Source organism: Eptesicus fuscus, chromosome 4, assembly GCF_027574615.1.
Source record: "Eptesicus fuscus isolate TK198812 chromosome 4, DD_ASM_mEF_20220401, whole genome shotgun sequence".
In the NCBI taxonomy this organism is placed as follows: domain Eukaryota; kingdom Metazoa; phylum Chordata; class Mammalia; order Chiroptera; family Vespertilionidae; genus Eptesicus; species Eptesicus fuscus.
Genome location: NC_072476.1, coordinates 96,420,589 through 96,440,527, shown reverse-complemented (window position 1 = coordinate 96,440,527; position 19,939 = coordinate 96,420,589). Strand labels below are relative to the sequence as shown.

General features: G+C 44.8%; 1 protein-coding gene across 1 annotated transcript in view; it reads right to left on the bottom strand.

Moving 5' to 3' along the window:
* Positions 1 to 19,939, bottom strand: part of MYO10 (myosin X) — a 207,344-nt gene that overhangs the window by 116,118 nt on the left and 71,287 nt on the right. The window contains exon 3 of the mRNA XM_008151670.3: positions 2,088 to 2,246. Coding sequence (XP_008149892.2) covers positions 2,088 to 2,246 — 159 coding nt within the window. The remainder of the gene's footprint in view (positions 1 to 2,087; positions 2,247 to 19,939) is intronic.

Below are 19,939 nucleotides of genomic sequence, written 5' to 3'. Positions count from 1 at the left end.
GTTCAGTGGTTGAGTGTTGACCTTCGCACCAGGAGGTCATGGTTCGATTCCCAGTCAGGGCACATGCCTGGGTTGCGGGTTCGATCTCCAGTGTGGGGTGTGCAGAAGGCAGCCGATCAATGATTCTCCTCATCATTGATGTTTCTATCTCTCTCTCCTTCTCCCTTCCTCTCTGAAATCAATTAAAATATATTTTAAAAATACATAAATAAACCCATTGGGCAGTATTTTTCTCCTCCTAATTGATTTACCTGTGCTTGACTATTAAACGTAGAGTAAGAAGGACCTGCATGAAAAGAGATGAGTTCTGAAACACTCACCTACAAGAGACATGCACCAATAAAAAATATTTCAACCTAGCTTCACATTTCATTACCAACCAGAACTGGTTCTTTCTGATATGTCTGACATTTATTATACAAACATTTATTGCACAACCACCAGGTGCCTGGCAATGTCCTTGGCTCCAGAAAGGCAAAATAAGTAAGTCCTTGACAAACTGAGGAAGGAATGTGCTATGTAAACAAGTAGATACATGGAATTGTCGGATACTTAATGCTGAAAACACAGTGCGGTCCATGGGAACTCGGACACCCGCGCTGTGAGCGTTCCCTGGGAAGAGGGCATTCACTGTTGCCCAGGAGATTTCTAGATGGAAGCAGAGGAATAAATGTGCGTCCTGCCAGCACATGCAAGACACAGACTACACAGCCACTTTTACATAGACATGTATGAACGTTACCTTTTCTGAAGAACATATGGAAAACATTTTAAAGTTGAAGACTTAGTGTAAGCAAACTCAGCACGTCAGAGGACCACAACATGATGAAATTTCTCTAGACAGGGCTGTTTGAAAACATTTGGCAAACATTAAGTCGATCTGGCAAAAATGACACTTTCCCAATGCAAAGAGAAGGCAAATAAACATGCTTGTTAAAAAGATGAATAAAATGAAGCCCCAAACCCCCAAATCTCTCATTCCTCCTCTTTCCCAACTCTTCTCTCCTGGTCTAAGTAGGTAAATTGGAGGGCCCTAACTCCTAAGCATGCCTTAAGTATCAGTTAGCTACTAGCTTTTCCAAAAGCTGACATTACTCTTCATCATAATCACAGACATATTAGCCAAGTTCAGTGTAACTCTGAAAGAACAAAAATTATTCAAAGATGAAGGGTTGTCACACAATATTCAAATGTTTTATTAAAAGCTATATGAATTTGAACTTGATAGGAAAAATAAACACATATGAACAGTTGTCCCAGTCTCCTATAAAAACCTGCAAACAGGCAGATATAAAATGGGTAAAATCTACAGGCCATTCTATCTTGATGGATAATGTAATAATATATATGTACTTTAATGTAAAAGATGGTTATTATAGGAGTGAGTTTTAAATATTACTTTATAATGCAGAAATAGTCACATTTCATAAACATTGAGAGAAACATGTGCATGTCTGCTTCTTATGGACATGTCTCCATTCAAAACAGATCCCACAAGTAAAGTAGATGGCTTCCCTTGAATCCAAATATATCCCTGGGTGGGATCCAGAGCCAGAAAAAAAAAAAAAAAAGGAAATCATAAAAGGAGAAAAAGCTTAAGCTCAGGTACATTGCTTCGCAAATCCACATTTTCCCAACCCTTAATTGAGGAAGTCAAACCACTCCTCCTGCCCTCTTTGTACAACAGAACACTTACAAACAGAACGCATTCGGGAGAAGAAAGGTCAAATTACCCTTCAATTTAAGTAATCCCTCTAATAAAATCAAGGCAATAAACACAGAGAACATGATTTATCGAGCCACGTTTCTAATTTGGCAAATCATTTGAACACATAGTTTTACTTACCTTCACTAGAGGTTCTCAAAAGGCAGGAAGTACTCTTTGAAAACAATGATTTTGAAAACAGTACTAGATTTATTGGGGGCATCACTTTGTAAGTTATAGAAATGTCTAACCACTATGCTGTACACCTGAAATGTGTATAACACTGAATGTCAACCATAACTGAAAATTAAAAAAGACAAAAAAAAAAAAAAAAGGCAGTCAAACTTGAGGGACTTTTAGAGGGCATCGAAGTGGCACTTACGTAAATCTGGTCTCTCTTATATCGCTGGTGTAGGTTGTGCATGATGGAGCCCCCGTGCAGCTCCGTCAAGGTGGCCATGTCCTCTACGCCCTCCTCGTTCGTGGGGTGCATAGCGGTCACCTTCTGGTGTGTAATTGTGCTCTGCTTATATGTGAATACCTGAAAGAGGGGATGGGATGAATTCAATTGTTCAGTTATCAGCAGCCAAGAGTTTCTAGAAGTTTCCTGAACGTACCATACAAACAATACACATTTCAGCAACAAGATCCTGAATTGGCCAATACAAAAACAAACTGCAGAAAACTTTTTCATTTTCTTGGTGCCACCCATTTCTTTTTAAGGGAAGAAATTATCTTGACAGTTGCTGTTCGATGTTCTTAAAAGAGACATGAGTTCGGGGCTAACCATCCTTTGGAAACCACAAAAATTATAACCTTACAGTTCACTTCTCTGCCTATTTCTCCAACTGATATCAATCAGTTAAGAAACTGGCTAACCAAGCTTTTAGAAAGCAGTTTGGTTTCACTGCATAATGTTTCACATGGGATCATATATTTATTTTTTTTATTTTTTTTTATTTTGGGATCATATATTTCAAAGCTTCATAATAACATTCTTCCATTGAAGTGGTACGTAAATTCATTGTACGTCTACAGATTTGTTCAAAGATTGGAACGCATTTGCACAGGAATGTTTGAAAAATATCCCTGGATGCTCTCCCCTCACTATCGGGATATATAGCATTCATGTGATCTTTAGGCAAAACAAATCCCCTCTCAGATCCTATCTAATAAAAGAGTAATATGCAAATTGACCATCACTCCAACACACAAGATGGCTGCCCCCATGTGGACACAAGATGGCCAGCAGGGGAGAGCAGTTGGGAGGGACCAGGCCTGCAAGGGAGGGCAGTTTGGCGGGGACTCAGGCCTGCAGGGTAGGGCAGTTAGGGGTGACCAGGCCTGCAAGGGAGGACAGTTCGGGGGGACCCACGCCTGCAGGGGAGGGCAGATGGGAGGGAAAAAATCTGCAGGGGAGGACAGTTAGGGGCAACCAGGCCTGCAGGGGAGGGCAGTTGGGGGTGACCAGGCAGGCAGGGGAGGGCAGGTAGAGGCAACCAGGCTGGCAAGGGAGGGCAGTTACGGGTGACCAGGCTAGCAGAGGAGGGCTATTGGGGGTGACCAGGCCTGCAAGGGAGGACAGTTATGGGTGACCAGGCCAGCAGGGGAGGGCAGTTAGGGGTGACCAGGACAGTAGGGGAGAGCAGTTAGGGGCAATCGGGCCAGCAGGGGAGCAGTTAGGCATCAATCAGGCTGGCAGGTGAGTGGTTAGGGGGTTATCAGGCTGGCAGGCAAAAGCGGTTAGGGGCAATCAGGCAGGCAGGCAAGCGATTGGGAGCCAGCAGTCCTGGATTGTGAGAGGGATGTTCGACTGCCCTCAAGGGGTCCCAGATTGGAGAGGGTGCAAGCTGGGCTGAAGGACAGACACACACACACACACACACACACACACACACACACACACACCACTCCGTGCACGAATTTCGTGCACCGGGCCTCTAGTTTAAAATAAAATCAGTTTGTTTGCTTGACAGCCTGTCTTCATGAAACTCGCAAATGCTCATGGTGAGTGCTCGATACCAGCTTTAACATGTACTTGGGACAACTCTGATACTGTCAGACCAATTACCGAACGTGCATGGATTTCTCAAACCTACTCAGTCCTCCTTTCTCACAATTGATTTGGTTTCGGGTTAACCATTTAACTCCATCTGTTGACCAAGCCTGTCCAGCTTTACATGCAAACTCATGTAGTAACATCATTTAATTATGGAGTCTACTCCATATTTATTCACTTCACACTTTTATTACGTCCATCCTCAAAACAAAACAAGAACTCCAAGATGCAAAAAACAAAAAACAAAAAACAAGAACCTAAAAGACATGAACATATGCAGTCTTCATACACACCCATTCTCATGTGTGCACATACACACACCAAATAACCTTCTGGAATATTTGCAGAACTTTATGACTGGGGATTCTGTTTTTAAATATTGACCAGTTGCCTACATGGCAACAAATGGTATGTTATTGCAAAAAGAGAAGGACACACCAAAAAAAGCAAAAGTACCAATTCGATGGTTTTCATAAGCCACGGAAAATGGCATGTTTTCTTTTTCTAGAGAAAAATTAAAACTTCAGCAGTGGCATTTCTTCCATGTGAACCACAAGAGCTGTTCAAAACCAGTCCTGAGAAACTGCTCAAGGCCAGGGCAGACACCCTGCTCGCCCTCTGAGGACCAGCCACTCTCCCCAGCTGTTTCCTGTGCTGGAACACCCACCAGGAGATGCACCCCTCCCAGCAGCCCCACCCCTGGCGAGGTGGCCAACCCTGCCACGTGAGCACCCGCAGGCTGGGGCAGGCCTGGGGCCCTGGGAGGGTGCTCAGGGTGGAGTATGCCAGGATAACAAGGTGGTAAGAAAAATGCACAGGCACATTCAAGAGTGTGGAAACACTCAGGACACCCACGCTTGCATTTTAACTCATAAATAACATGGAAGAAAGCTAAGCAGAGAGATGTAAGCTAAAAGTACAGGTAGCTATGTTAGGGCCGTGGTCGACAAACTCATTAGTCAACAGAGCCAAATATCAACAGTACAACGACTGAAATTTCTTTTGAGAGCCAAATTTTGTAAACTTAAACTTCTTCTAATGCCACTTCTTCAAAATAGACTTGCCCAGGCCGTGCTATTTTGTGGAAGAGCCACACTCAAGGGGCCAAAGAGCCGCATGTGGCCGCTGTATTAGGGCAATATGGAAAATCCCTGAAGCAACAGCTGGACCCTCTGCCTTCCCCAGCTTTCTACATGCCCATGATGTCAATCCAGGCACGTTTGCCAGAACCACCACCACCTGGCAGGTTTCTTGGTCTTCCACCGGAAGTGACTGTGAGGGTGGGCGCAGAAGCAGAACTGGGCGGGGCCAGGCAACCTCTGGCGAGCTGAGCGCACAGAAGCCCTGTGCGTTGTCCTCTCTCTGCTCCCAGCACTCCCGGGAAGGTCTCTCCTCACTCTGTTTGCTCAAAGCTCCTGCCAACACAACTGGCAGACCGGTCACTAAAGTTCCCCAGAAAAGTCTTTCTCGTAGGAACCAAGACACACCACTAAAGCCAGCAAAACTACCTCCTGCAAGCTCACCACCATCAAGTCCTGCCCAACATGAAAACAAACAACTTTTTCCACGAATTGTCAAGGTAGATGGAGAATCCCAGAATTTGAGGACAGAAATAATTTTAGAATATTAAAATTGTTGTCTGTATTTCTGTCAATTCTGCTTTTTTGGAAATAATACACACGGTATAACACTTAGACACTAAAATATATATGAACAGTGATTAAATATTTATGTCCTATGTCAACATTGCATTGTTTTTTAATGTGCTGGGAGCAGCAAGACCATTTGTAAGCACAAGTAAGCCGCTTAGAGCTGGTCACATGGCCACTGAAAAAAAAGGCCATGACCTGTAAATAGAGTTCCCCACCTTCTACACTGGTTTCCTTAGATATTTTCTGGAACACACCTGGGCCCGTGCTCATTCCAGGAGAGGGGTGATCAGGAGACCTAGAACAATCCTCATGACCTCAGGGAGAAGAAATCATGATGGAAGAAAACAGTTACATAAACAAGAGGCTATGAACAGCCGAAGCCGGTTTGGCTCAGTGGATAGAGCGTCAGTCTGCAGACTGAAGGGTCCCAGGTTCGATTCCAGTCAAGGGCATGTACATTGGTTGCAGGCACATCCCCGGTAGGGGGTGTGCAGGAGGCAGTTGATTGACGTTTCTCTCTCATCGATGTTGCTAGCTCTCTATCCCTCTCCCTTCCTCTCTGTAAAAAATCAATAATATATATTTTAAAAAATAAAACTAAAAAAAAAAAAAGAGGCTATGAACAGAAAAAGAAACATTCTGCTAAGATATAGGAGTGCAGCTGCTCAAAACAATGATTATTTCCAAGAAAAGGGGAATAGTAGAGAAAATGTATTTGTGAAGGAAAGGCAAAGATAACCATCCCCTTGGAAATGGATTAATATTTGTAAAGATCTTAGAATGATGTCTGGCACATCAAAGGTGCTAAATAAGTGTCTGGTAAATTAAGAAAATTCATTCATTCAAGCAAATATTTACTGGCGTGTTCTAAGCATTAGGAATATAGCTTACATTCCAATAAGGAAGGGGGGGAGGACCCAAACATACAAGCAAGTATATAGCATCACAGATGGTGAGGAATGTCTATGAAGACATCATGAAGGTTAGGGGACTAAGTACCGAGAGAGGTTACTTTATATTAGGTAGCTTGGGACAGCCTCACTGGTAAGATAATATCAAAGTAGAAATCCTATGTAAGGGATGAAACTAGCCCCATGAATTCAGGATGTTAATGCATACAGAGTGAGGCATACATGTTATTCGTATGGAAAATAATAATCCTATATAATAAAGATGTAATATGCAAATGGTCATTATGCCGTGAAGCGTAACGACCAACCACATAACGACCGGATCACAGATCAGCAGGAGGGTGGGGCAGCGAGCTACAAGCGGGTGGTGGAGAGCTACAGGAGGGGGCAGGGGGAGCTACAGGAGGGCGGGGCAGCAGGCAGAGAGCTACTGGAGGGCAGCAGCGAGCTACTGGTGCACGGATTCGTGTGCAGGGCTACTAGTACAAGAATAAATCCTGTGTTTCGCATACTCACAAATATAAACCTACTTTTGCCCCATATGATTGAATTTTCAAAGATTTCAATGGGTTGATAATACCAACAATCTTATTCAAGGATTTCTTTAAATATATATTTTATTGATTTCAGAGAGGAAGGGAGAGGGAGAGGGAGAAATAGAAACATCAATGATGAGAGAGAATCATTCATTGGCTGCCTCCTGCACACCTCCTACTGGGGATCAAGCCTGCAACCCAGGCATGTGCCCTTGACTGGAATTGAACCCGGGACCCTTCAGTCCACAGGCCAATGCTCTGTCCACTGAGCCAAACCAGCTAGGGCTCTTATTCAAGGATTTTTAAGGGGAGCCCTTTGAATGATCAAAACTCATTCCTATGTACAATAATCAACAGGGGATTTAGTTGTACAAGATTATCCAAAATAGCAGAAAGGAAAATTCTAGGTTTAAAGAATGGAATTTTTCTTCAGGAACAGACAATTGCCAACATACAATAACAAGATGTATCCCTAAAGACCCAACTCAGAATAAACTGAGTTACTTCAATGGAGCATTTATTGGGAGAAATGTAGTGAGGTTACAAAATGGAGCAAAATAGGAAAGATTAAAAGACAGGATATCAATTTAGAGAAAATGGGGCCTCAGAACAAATAGCTCCTGTTACCGAATTACAAGCCACTGGTCACAAGATGGACTGGGTTAAGCGTGGAGAACAAAGGAAACCAATCAACACTATTGGAAAAACAACTCAAAGTAGGCTTGCCCAAGGCTGGGTCCACTTCTGTATGAAAAGGAATGGAGTCAATTAATTAGATAAAACAGCTGAGCCATTATCAATCCTCTTTTATTTTTAACCTTTAGGATAGTACACATTGCAAGGCAACCCCACCACACTTACACAACGGTTTCTATAGCAAGGAGTGATGTATACAGACTTTCTTGAAGTCATTAGGAACGCTCAGTCATAAAACCTAACTTTTTCTATTGAAGAGAAAGGGCGGGGGGGTGGGGGTTAGTCTTACCATGCCCTCTCCTGATGAGCAGATGGAATAGAGGGTATTCTCAATCTGGGAGACTTCACCTCATGTTAGCCTGGAATTTCCCTTAGAGCAGCTCTCCAAGTCCTCCATTTTGCCACCTCCCCCAACCTCACCCCCGCCCCAGAACATGTGGCAATGTCTGTAGGCATTTTTGGTTGTCACAACTGGGGGGGATGGAGAAGGAGGTTATTGGAGGTTAACGCCCGCTGCTATGGTCCATACCATTTCTACTTTTGACTACCTGGCCCGGGGCTCTCGTACCTGCTGTTCCCCGATCTGGGTCACTGACATCCTGCTACTCTCTTCCTTGAGGTCACGCAGCCCAAATGTTACCCTCTCAGAAGACACCTGTCACAGGTGTGCTGTTTTCATAGCTCATTATGGCAGTTTATAATCACTTATCTGATCTATTATCATACTTGTTTAAAACCACCTCACTTCCACCACAACCTACAGTAAGAAATACTGTAAACTACTATATAGTTTATACTGTAAACTACTATACACATCTATAATAATAAAAGCAAAATATGCTAATTAGACCAGATGTCCTTCCGGATGAAACCGGGGCTGTGAGGGAAGCCCAGGTCCCAGGTGCCTGCTGGCGGCCAGAAGGAAGCCAGGGTCCCAGGTGCCGGAGGGAAGCCAGTGCTGGCAGCTGGGGAAAGGAAGGCCTACTCTTGCATGAATTTCGTGCATCGGGCCTCTAGTAGTTTAATAAAACACACCACAATATTTGATGCATCCCAATACTTTCTATTCTATTTCTCTTAGATGCTGGATGTGGCCCTCAAACTGATTTCACACCTCGCTATTACGAGTTGCAAACCACAATTTGAAAACGCTACTCTATGAGGGCAGGAAGCATGCTGAGCTTACTCCCCAGGGCCCAGCCTTGGCCCACGATACAGACTCAATAAATACAGAACTAGGTCCTGGCCTTCAAAATGGGTATAATATAGAAGGAGAGGCAGAATGGAATAATGATTTTTTTTTAAGTTTTTATTGATTTTAGAGAGAGAGGGAGGGAAAGGAGAGGAAAAAAAGACATCATAATGAGAATGGAGCATCCACTGGTTGCCTCACACCCCAATCAGGGACTGAACTCACAACCTGGGCTTGTGTCCTAACTATGAATCGAACCTACAACCCTTTGGTGCATAGGACAATGCTCAACCAACAGAGCCACACTGGCTAGGTCCCGAAACATGGTCTTGGAGTCAGATCTGGGTGGATTCATTTCTCCTAGATCTATGCGACCTACAGCTCAGGGACAATGAGTAAGGTAACTTCTGGCTCACACGTTTCCCCATCTGAAAAGTAAGAAAGGTAATAATAATACCTAACTCAGAGAATTACTGTGAAAACAAAATAAAATAATGTAGATAAAAGTCACAGTAATTGGCACCCACTAGAGCTCAGTAAAAGTTGCTATTTTTGTGAGAGGGATGTAATGCTAGGAACAACACAGAACATTCTATAAGGATATAATCAGAGACGCGGCATGGATGGGGGAGCTCCCACTCCTTAGGCAAGGGCTGAACCCCAGCTGTGCGGGAGAAGGGACCGAGCCAGAGGGAGGGCTGCACATTTAGTTCTTCATATTCCATAGCGATCTCTTGACTTGTGTGCTGATGAAAACTATCTGACATAACACTTTCTTCTTCTATTTTAATCCCTTTGCATAAATCCGGGTGGCCTTCTTTCGATTTTCCCTGGAATTCTACATTTTATCTGAGGATGCCTCTCAATTTATTTTCCTTCTTTCATTTGTTTACTGTCTCCTTAACGCACAAATTAAAGTATGATCCATGACAAAGGTTAAGACATCTGCCTACTGACGTGGCTAAAAGGAGCAATCGTGTAAATAAAAAATGAGCTTCCTCGTGTTAAGCTTCATCGACTCAAGCTATGCTCTTAGGACAAGTCTAAAAGAAGCCGACCACTTAACTGAAAATCTGCCCTAGCCTGTTATTGTGTTGCTCTGTCGCAGAAGACTGGAGAAAATATTTGGGGCATGAAAATGTAAACTCCGCTAGAATGTTCCATTGGGATCTAATCCAAAGCAAAATTATACATGTCTAATGGGGGGGAAAATGGTGCTTTTTCAGCTCAAATTTGTCAGGGACTTAGGATCCTAATAACCATGGCACAGGGGGGTTAAAATAACCTTGATATAAGTAAGTATCTGTTGCTTTGACCTCCTTTGGGTGAGGTTGTTAGATAACGGACTATAAAACACAGATAAAGCCAAGACTGATATCTTCTTTTTCCAGAGACTCAAACTAGTTTGTGAGATTAAGTCCCTTAAACTGTCATCAGGTTTCTGATGTCCAGTGCAGCACCGTGCACAGCATTCGGGCACAGAACCACAGTGAGGAAGCAGGCTGGGCAGAGGACACGGTGCTTACTGAGTGCTGGCTGCCTGCACCAGGCACGTGGGTTACATTACCTCACTTGATCCTCAGGGGAGAGGAAATGCTGTTGCCCGTTTTTTTAAAGGATGAATTCACAAAAGACCAGAGAGGTTAGGAAACCTGCCCAACAGCACACAGCACAGCTAGCACTGAATTCCTTGGGAGAATGGAAAAGCATGCATGTTGGAGGGACACTAGTTTAAAGATGGGCTTTGCATCCAGCTCTGCCAACTTACTGGCTGTGCATCCCTGGGCACATATAGTGGAGCAAATGGGAAAGAACTCTGTGGCCCTCTGAACCCCAGATCTGGGTATAGAGGGGAGGGGAAAACACACCGTGCACTGCTTTCTCGGCATGCTGGGTTTAATGTCTCATTTATTCCATTATTTCTCATTTACTCTCTCTACTTCCCCAGTCCTCCATGCCATGCTGTGAGTGGGAACCTGGGCATACAATGATGAATTAAACACTCCGCCGTCAAAAAGCTAACCATCCACCGAGGGATCAGAAAAATAAACAGGCAAATCCTACCCACATGGTGGGGGCTGAAACAGAGGAAATTCCCAGGACACAATGGGAACTAGTCACGTGGGACGGAGGGCAGCCAGGGAAGAGCAGACACAGAGGCCGGGCTGCACAAGGCAGGTGCTTGGTGGAGTGCGGCGGGGGCAGCGTGTGGGCCCCGCGTCCTGCAGTGGCACTTGGCCTCCGACCTGAAGGAGCTGAGAGCCATGTAAGCAGCTAAGTGGGGGCAGACATTCTCTACCTCCTCACCTACTCACCGTCACGGACAACTCTATCAAACCTAACACTGACACGGCCTTTCTAGAGACCAGACACAAAGAAGAAATCTCACTACAAAACACAATTCAATGAGACCAACTTTCCAGAAAACCCCAGAAAAGCCAGGTCTGAGTTTCTTCTGGGGTGACCACTACAAGCACTGTTGTCCCCCCATGGAGGGCCTCTCCCTGCTTTCACGTGCACAAGTAACGCACCAGGGAAAGCACCAGCAAGGACATGCACAACCCGGGAAAGAGGAGGCTCTGCAGGTGAGCCTGAGCAGGAAGTGCTAACCACTGAGCAGGGATCTTCCTGATGGCCCTGCAGAGTCTGCGGCAGACAGACAGGGGTGAGAACCCGAGAGTCCAACACACCCAGGTAGTTCCTCTGTGGACGCCTGCTTGCCGCTGGAGATGCAGAGCCACGCCACACAACAAGCAGTGCTAAAGGCAGCTAGCTCACCTGCTCGGGCAACAGCCCACTGCCAGGAAGGCCTAGATCAGTGGTCGGCAAACTCATTAGTCAACAGAGCCAAATATCAATGGTACAACGACTGAAATTTCTTTTGAGAGCCAAATTTTTCAAACTTAAACTTCTTCTAACGCCACTTCTTCAAAATAGACTCGCCCAGGCCGTGGTATTTTGTGGAAGAGCCACACTCAAGAGACCAAAGAGCCACATGTGGATTACATCCCTCTCAAGGGGCCAAAGAGCCACATGTGGCTCGTGAGCCGCAGTTTGCTGACCACTGGCCTAGATGATACACTGGCCCGGACCCCTCAGGTGAACTTCAGAGAGAAAAGTGAACTAACTGTGACAGTGAGTTGGCACAGTTGGAAGGAATGGCTAACACACACACACACACACACACACACACACACACACACACTAAAGAACACAGTAGACTATCTTAACATATAAAGAGGTAATATGCAAATAAGGCCGGGACGCCATAACGGGACAATGAGACAGGAGGAGGCTGGACGCGCAGGTGAGGCCTGCAGCGGAGACGGAGACAGAGACAGGGGGGCCTGCCTGAGCTGGCACGGCAGCTCCAGCAGCCCGGAGCGGACACAGGCAGGGGGCCAGGGGGGGCCTGGGGCAGAAGTCAGGCATGGGTCCCGGCCACCCACAGCCATGGTCCGGCCTGACTTCCGCAGCAGCCCGCGGGGTGCCTCCTCACACCCTCGCAAGGCAGGAGGCGGGGCACCTCCTCACGTGATTTCAATTGCATGCTGGGCCTCTAGTTTGCATATAAAGGAAATAAGACCTCAAATCTGAATTTATATGGAACATTAGCAATTGTGACTATTTTATAAAATAATTTTGTAGATTTTTTAAAATGCTAAACTACATTTCTTATTCACTAAAGAAAATTCTATGTGTAAATTTTCAGGAAATTCTGCCCAAAGGAAGTCACCCTATTGTTCCAGCTGTGCTAGGACATGGCTCTAGAAGCTTCCTCATGGCTTACACCACCACGCAGGCCAAGTCCCCAAGGAAAGGAAGAGGTTACGTCCTTGAGTTGGTCTTTCCACGTTCAAGAATTCAGTCTGCTGGAAAAGACCATGCTATACAAATGTTTTTCCATTAAAGTTATACTAAAATTTGATAAAATTATTCTATGCACATGCATAGTATAATCCTAGGCTTATTTTTTAAAATATACACACATGTGCATGCACACACACATGCACATGCATATGCACACACACACACACACACCAGCAACTGTACTCTGGAACATTCATTCCAGATAATAGGAAACACTCATTTGCACAAAAACTTAAATGTTCATAGCAGCTTTATCTGGAATACGCAAAAGCTGAAAAAGCCCCAGAATGTTACAAGCAGTATGATTCTATTTATATAATATGTTTGAAATGACACAATTATAGAGCATGGAACACTGGTGTTTGCCAGAGGTTAAGGAGGAAGTGGGTGTGTCTATAAAAGGCAGCATGTGGGGTCCTGGGGCTGATGGAACGCTTCTATATCTTAACTGTATCAGTGTCAACACCCTGGCTGGGATCTTGCCTAAGATCACTGGGGGGAACTGGCAAAGGGTCCTGGGATCTTTCTATATTCTTGCTTACATATGCATGTGGGTTTACAATGATCTCAAAATGAATGGCGTCTACAAATATAGAGAAAAAAACCTGGAAGAAAATATATTAGAACTCCAATGATGGGTTGCAAGTTTGTAGGTGTTTTTAATTGTTTTTTTTAAATATATTTCTATGACATTTTTCTAAAAATTTTCAACATTTCTAGACTTACAAAGATAAGTCAGGCCAATCAATATAGCTATCAATGAACATATCTGGAGGCATACAACTGATTCAATTTTTAAAAATTATTTTCAAAAAGCAACAAAAACAAAACAAAATTAAATACTAAACCTCCACCAAGAATCGCAAACTATTAGAAGGAAAAAGGGCTTCTCTTCTAATCCACTTGTCTTATGCATAGTAAATTTCAGCCCAGAGATGAAACAGGAATGGGGTGAAAGTCCAGGGACCCCAATTCTTGGCCCAAACATCACTTGACACCTGCTACCTGTCTTACGTGTAAATGTCCTGGTCTTTGTTCTAATTTTAAGGACCCCTTTCTGATGTCTTTATTCTGAATCATGAGCCAGGACCCTTAAAGCATGACCTTGAACCTCCATTCCTACAATTCTGAACTGCACTGATGTTTCACAAGTGTCTCAAAGAAAAGCAACGCTGATGACTACATCTCCTCCTCACCCTGTGCTACTTCCTTCCTTATCCCTTCCTCGGGGAATGATACCTGCGGTACCAGCTCCCAAGGCAGAAACCAACATCAGCCTATAGTCCCTCCACATCCACCTTCCACGTCCTGCTGATTAGATGACCAACACTCCCTGGAATCCATCTCCTCTCCACTCCTGCCTCGGCCACGGCTCACTCCTCACGTCTTTCATCCAGACCCTGACCACAGCTTTCTAACTAGTATCTCTGCCTCCAGTGCCCCATGGCATGAATTCCTATCGCTCAAGTTGGAGTCCAAGAAACATTTAATTTTGAGTTTTAATGATTAAAAAGGTTTATGGTGTGTTTTTTTTTTTTGCTCTGGCGAGTGTGGCTCAGTTGGTTGGGTGTCATCCAATGCACCGAAAGGTTGCCAGTTCCATTCCAGTCAGGGCACATGCCCTGATTGTGGGCTGAATTGCCAGTAGGGGGTATACAGGAGGCAGCCAATCCATGTTTTGCTCTCACATTGATGTTTTTCTCTCCCTCTCCACTTCCCCCTTAAAAAAAACACAGTTGGTTTTGTTTGTTTGTTTTTTACTAGTTTTAATTTTAATGACAAGTTTTCCTAGCACTGATAACTTAGAAGTGAAAGACATTTTCAGAAAAATATCTCTGGTTTCTTCGGCTGGTGTTTCCCTAAGTGGACTTGTCCATGCTCTCTAAGGGGACACAACTCAAGTCTGACCAGTATCATCTTGGGTAAATTTGAACCTCACTCTGCTCCCCATTGGCCGAGAAACCTTAACTTGCTCCAGTGACTCCGTTCTGTCACCGTCCACTTCATCAGATACAAGAAAAGGAAAATAATCACACATATACCTCGCAGAGATAGTTCTTGGAGCTGAGTAAGCAATGCAGGTATTTCCACTGTGGGTCCTGTTATTATTATTATCAGTGATGTAATCTGATCTTGCCCTGACTGAAATTCTCAGTTTGTTCCCATCACTCGCAGGATGAAGCGGAATCTCCCCAATGTGGTTTCCTACCATGCCTTTCCTGAAGGCCCGTGCTGCTTCTCCCACCACGCTGACTCCAGCCCTGTCTCTTGCCCTCTTTCCTACCCCTCTCGCACCTTCGACACTGCGGTACACTCTCCTGGGGTCCCCACTTCCTTCCTCCTGGTCACTCCTCTTCCACGTCTCAGCCAGCACACCCAGCCTGCGCCAGGCCTTGCCCTCCCACAGCACCTTGCACGGAACCTCTCCTGTCACCACATTATACTGTACCCTCTTCTTAAATCTTTATTACAGTTACTGGGGTGACATTATTGTACTTGTCTTGGATAACAAAATTATATAGGTTTCAAGTGTAAGGGGTTAATATCCAAAATATATAAAGAACACATACAACTCAACAACAACAACAACAAAAACAATCCAATTAAAAAATGGGCAGAGGACCTGAACAGATACTTCTCCCAAGAAGACATACCAATGGCCAACGGATATATGCAATCGCTTTCTCATCTCTTCCTGGGAACCAGGGTGGCAAAACTTTGGGCTCCTGCTGGGCAGTGGCTGATTTCCTGGAGCAGCATGAGGAGGATCTGGGGCTCCAGACGGCCAGTGGGAAGGAGGGCAAGACAGAACAGTGATGTCCACAGTAGTCAGGGCCACGCTGCCGGCCTTGTCCTGGACCAATCGGGGAGGACCAATCTCGTGAAAACCTCGGGGACATTATTGCCTACTGACACGTCTGGCACCACTGGCTTACTAACCGTCTGCTACAGGGATGAGCACCAGCTGTCCTTCTACGGTGCGAGGAGCATATAAGGTGCACCTTGCATTTGCATGTAAAACCTAACTCCAAAGGCTGAGTTGTAAATCAACGTTTTAGTTCCTGGCTGCCTTGAAACTGCCTACAACGGAATAATGTTAGAGTAACTCCTTAGCTGCTCTAACGTGAAATGAAAAAGGCACATTTGAGCCAAAATGGCACACACCGTGAAGTTTTAAAACAAAGTCACAATCAATTTTATGAATCCTAGCTTTAAGCACTATGTTTTGTGCATGCTACTCATTTCCAAGTGGCAAGGCATTTATTTATTAATCCAGTGAACAATGATAGAATGATTCCAGATTCAAGACTGAAACCCAAAGTCAATTTTGGCTGCTAGTTTGGTGAAATATCTACAGCGGGGGGAGAGCGGGGGGGGGGGGGTGAGGGGGGCCAAGAGGCCAGCTTGGCTCAAACTTATGGTGCAAGAAGCAGAAGAAACCAAGTCATCTGGGAGATAAAAGGAAAGGCCAGAAACAAAGCACACAGCTTGGAACATGCAAGGATTAGTTCCCACACTGTCCCTGTATGCTAACCCAACCCCTACTGCCAAGGAATCCTCTGGAAATGTCAGGGAAATGCTACTTTAATTACTATAAGGGTTAGAAGGAGGCAGTAGGCTGGAAAGAGAAAAGACTAAAAATATGTCATTAAATGATGGCAACGATCCCTTTAGAAATTATATATATATATATTTATATATATATATTAAGAAAAATTAATACTATGTACTGAGTTTTGGACCATGAACAACTTAAGGGGACTAAAAAAATAATGCTTGCTTGTTTCTCCCTGAAAAGTATCAACAAAGAAATACTGTTCCTCTGTAAATGTCTGTGAATGCAAAGGCTATAAGATATAAGAGCTTCGCACACCTGCTGTAGGAAATCAGGTCCAAGTATCTAAAAGCCAGAGTACCTGAGGTTTAGAAAGACTGATGGAGAGTTGGTTGGAATCTTAGTCTTGGCAACAGGACAAAACCCGCTGCATTTCCAAATGCCATGATGGGCTGGCAGGAAAGCACCACCAGGCTGCGTAAAGCAAGGCATCTCCAGTGTGGCCAAATCAGGGACACAGGGAGCTACAGCTCGGGCTGAAGTAGAAAACGTCAAGTCCTAAGTCACCAGCCATCACTTGCTTAATCTGTAGTATACACAGTAATTGTGACTGGTCATTATAGTCTCTGGCATCCCACTGACCCCAATTCAAACCCCTGCTCACACTGTTGCCATGTCCAGTCAAGGCTGTGATATGAGAGAGAAACATCCACCAGTTGCCTTCCCTACATGCCCCGACCAGGCATCGGTCTGAAACCCAGATATGGAACAGGCAACTTTTCGGTGCACAGGACGATGCTCAACCAACGAGCCACTCCAGCTGGGCTGATATTTTCTTTAGCCAGTGGGAAATGTTTTCTTTAATATGGAAAAAGATCTTTCCTTAATCTATTAGTAGAGACACAGCTAATAAATACTTAATGGATAAGTCCTCAAAAATCACTAAATGGAGTGAACTGAAAATTTTATTTCAGAAATATTATGCCAATAGGCCCTTTCTCAGGACTTTCTACTGCTAGAAATGACCGGTTGCTATGACATGCACTGACCACTAGGGGGCAGACACTCAACGCAGGAGCTGCCCCCAGCCCACAGGCCCCAGGCCAGCCAAGGCGGTGCTTGCTGTGGGGGGAGGGGGGCTGATCGCTCCGCCTGCTGGTAGTTCTGCAGAGAGAGGCAACCAGAGGTGGCAACCGCGGGGAAGTTAAGGGGGGGCTGGCTAGTGGGCGGCACCAGGTTGGCCAAGGTGGGTGCCAGCGGGGGCCCCCCAATTGCCCCACCAGTCACCCCACAGATCAGCCCTGATCACCAGCCAGGCCTAGGGATCCTACCCATGCCCGAATTTTGTGCACCGGGCCTCTAGTTGTGAATACAATGTTATATGAACCAAATAGTATAGAGCTTTTTTTACTGAACTAATCTCTCAAACACAGTATTTATTCAGGCAGAAATGAGGTAAAACCAGAAATCCCAGAAACTTTCACACTCTTTTTGTTAACTCTGCAGAGGATTATAGGATACTGAACTAGCTCCCAGGATAAGAATCCTGTTCGGGACTCATACCCCTTTAAGAGGATATACCTGCCATTCCAAATGACTAACTGTGAGAGCATCAAAAAGCACCAACGATGGATTGAATGTTTTTTGTGTTTTTTTAAATCCTCCTCTAAGCATGAATTCAAGCACTGGTAAGCACACTAGACTGAGAGTCACTGTGAATACCTGGGTGGGTAGTAGTGAGTCCCAGCAAAACTCAGAGATATGGCAACTTTTAGTTCTCACACTGAGCATGAGACATTTGCAGTGTGCTTTAGCATGGTCATTGTTATGACATGAACAAAATCAGCACTGTCTCACCGTGCTTTCCTGACTTGTTCTGAATACCTGACTAAGTTGGGGATCCGTGTGTGGTACCAGAAGATGGGACCCGGAGTTACAGAGTAAGACCCAGAGCAGAGGCCAGGCTGAGGCTGGCGTGGTGAGGGTCATCCTCCCGCTTTCGTGTGTCCAAGAATTCTCAGCAGAACTGTGAGTCGTGCTGCCATCTGGTCCCTCCCTCAGAGGGTGTGGCTGGGTAAAGGTCTGGAGTGGAGCCAGTCAATTGGATTGGGTGTTGGAATCAGCTATAAAGGCGAGAGCAGGTGACAACTGGGAACCACTGAGCAGCACCTGAGACCACGATCGATCAGTGTTATTACTAATGTACATATGTATCTGGGTGTGACTGGATGGGGAAAGAGACTCCAGAAAAGGCGTCCTTAACAGCCAGCACGAACAGATGTGGATCTGAACTCAGGGTGCTTGTCAGCACATGAAGACAGACTCCACAGGACATGAGCCAACTGAGTAGCTGGGAAGAAGGGCTTCAGGATCTGTGTGCTGGGTGACTTACCAGTATATTTGCAGGGAAACAAAGCTGGGAGGAGGAAGGTTTCAGAGATTTTAGCAGCAATTCAATGCCTAGGTGGTTAGAAAAACAAACCAACCCCCATATTCAACATTCTCTGTAAGTCCAGGGTTCAAATTCCAGTTCGCCCATGCCCTCTACTTTGGTGAACCACTCTGTTACAGTTATAGAGACTGTGCTTTAATTCCACACTTAAAGTAGGAGTCTGGGCGGCCAGGAGAAAGATGGGTGGGCCTGTGGATAAGATGGAACTGGGGTGCACAGTCCAGCCGGCTCTGACAATCCCCGGCCAGTTTTCCCACTAACAGACTGTAACACAGCAATTAAGAAGGAAGAGTAACACAGAAGAGCCTGAGCATTCTGCCCTGAGACTCTCTGCTTTACATTTTACTCGCAACATTTGATTTTTTTCCTGCTCTTAGAAGCCCTTGTGGAAAAATACTATGGCCTTGGTACTTACCGCCACAGGAACAGTGTGGCCACTCCCACCCCATCAGCTACATCCAGTCTATAGGGTTCACATGGCTTCAGAGGAGATGCTGTGATTGCCAACAAGGTACAATAAAAAACAGGCCGTAAGCCTTTATTTACAATGTCTGGCTGCTACAAATAAAGCCAAAACCAACGTATGCAGAGTTGGGGGAAGGTCCGACATACAATGAGCTGACTTTGTTTAAAAAATAAAAAAAGAGGTGATTTACAATGTTTAGAAGCTGCTTACATAACCCTAGGGACCCAGGGAAAAAAATCTTATTCAGAAACAATGCACGTTTTCAAATGAATTCCGCTCTAAAGTCTTTTTCGCCATGAATTAGAAGAATTGAGATATTACGGGTAATTACTCTGTGGATTGAGCTAAGCCTATTAAAATAGAGACCATATTTCTGTACAAAAAGGTCAAAACAAATTATTAACAACAGGAACAATTCTGCTAATCGGGCTAACACTCGACAGTGGGGCGGAATTTTCAGATTTTAGAAAAACGGCTTAAAATGTCTTTACTTTGAACTGACACCAACATTTGCCTCTGCAAATGTAACACCCTTTAAATTATGCATGAGCAAGCATGAAACAGCAGGGCTGAAGATTAATTTTCATGTGAAAATTTTAATTTTCCCCTATTTCTCTGAGATAGAAAGGACGGTTCTGTTTCATGAGCTCCACGGACCCTCACAGCCCAGCAGCCTATGGCCTGAGACACTAATAACTGATTCCGGCTCTCCTTCTCCAAAGCCAAGTGCTCTTCGGACTTCTAACAATGGAAGCTGACTTCTGTGCCAACTCTTCCCGCAAATGCTTTTCATCAATAAGCTTTTTTGCAAGTGTGTCTAATAATAAAGCCCATGATCTCTTTG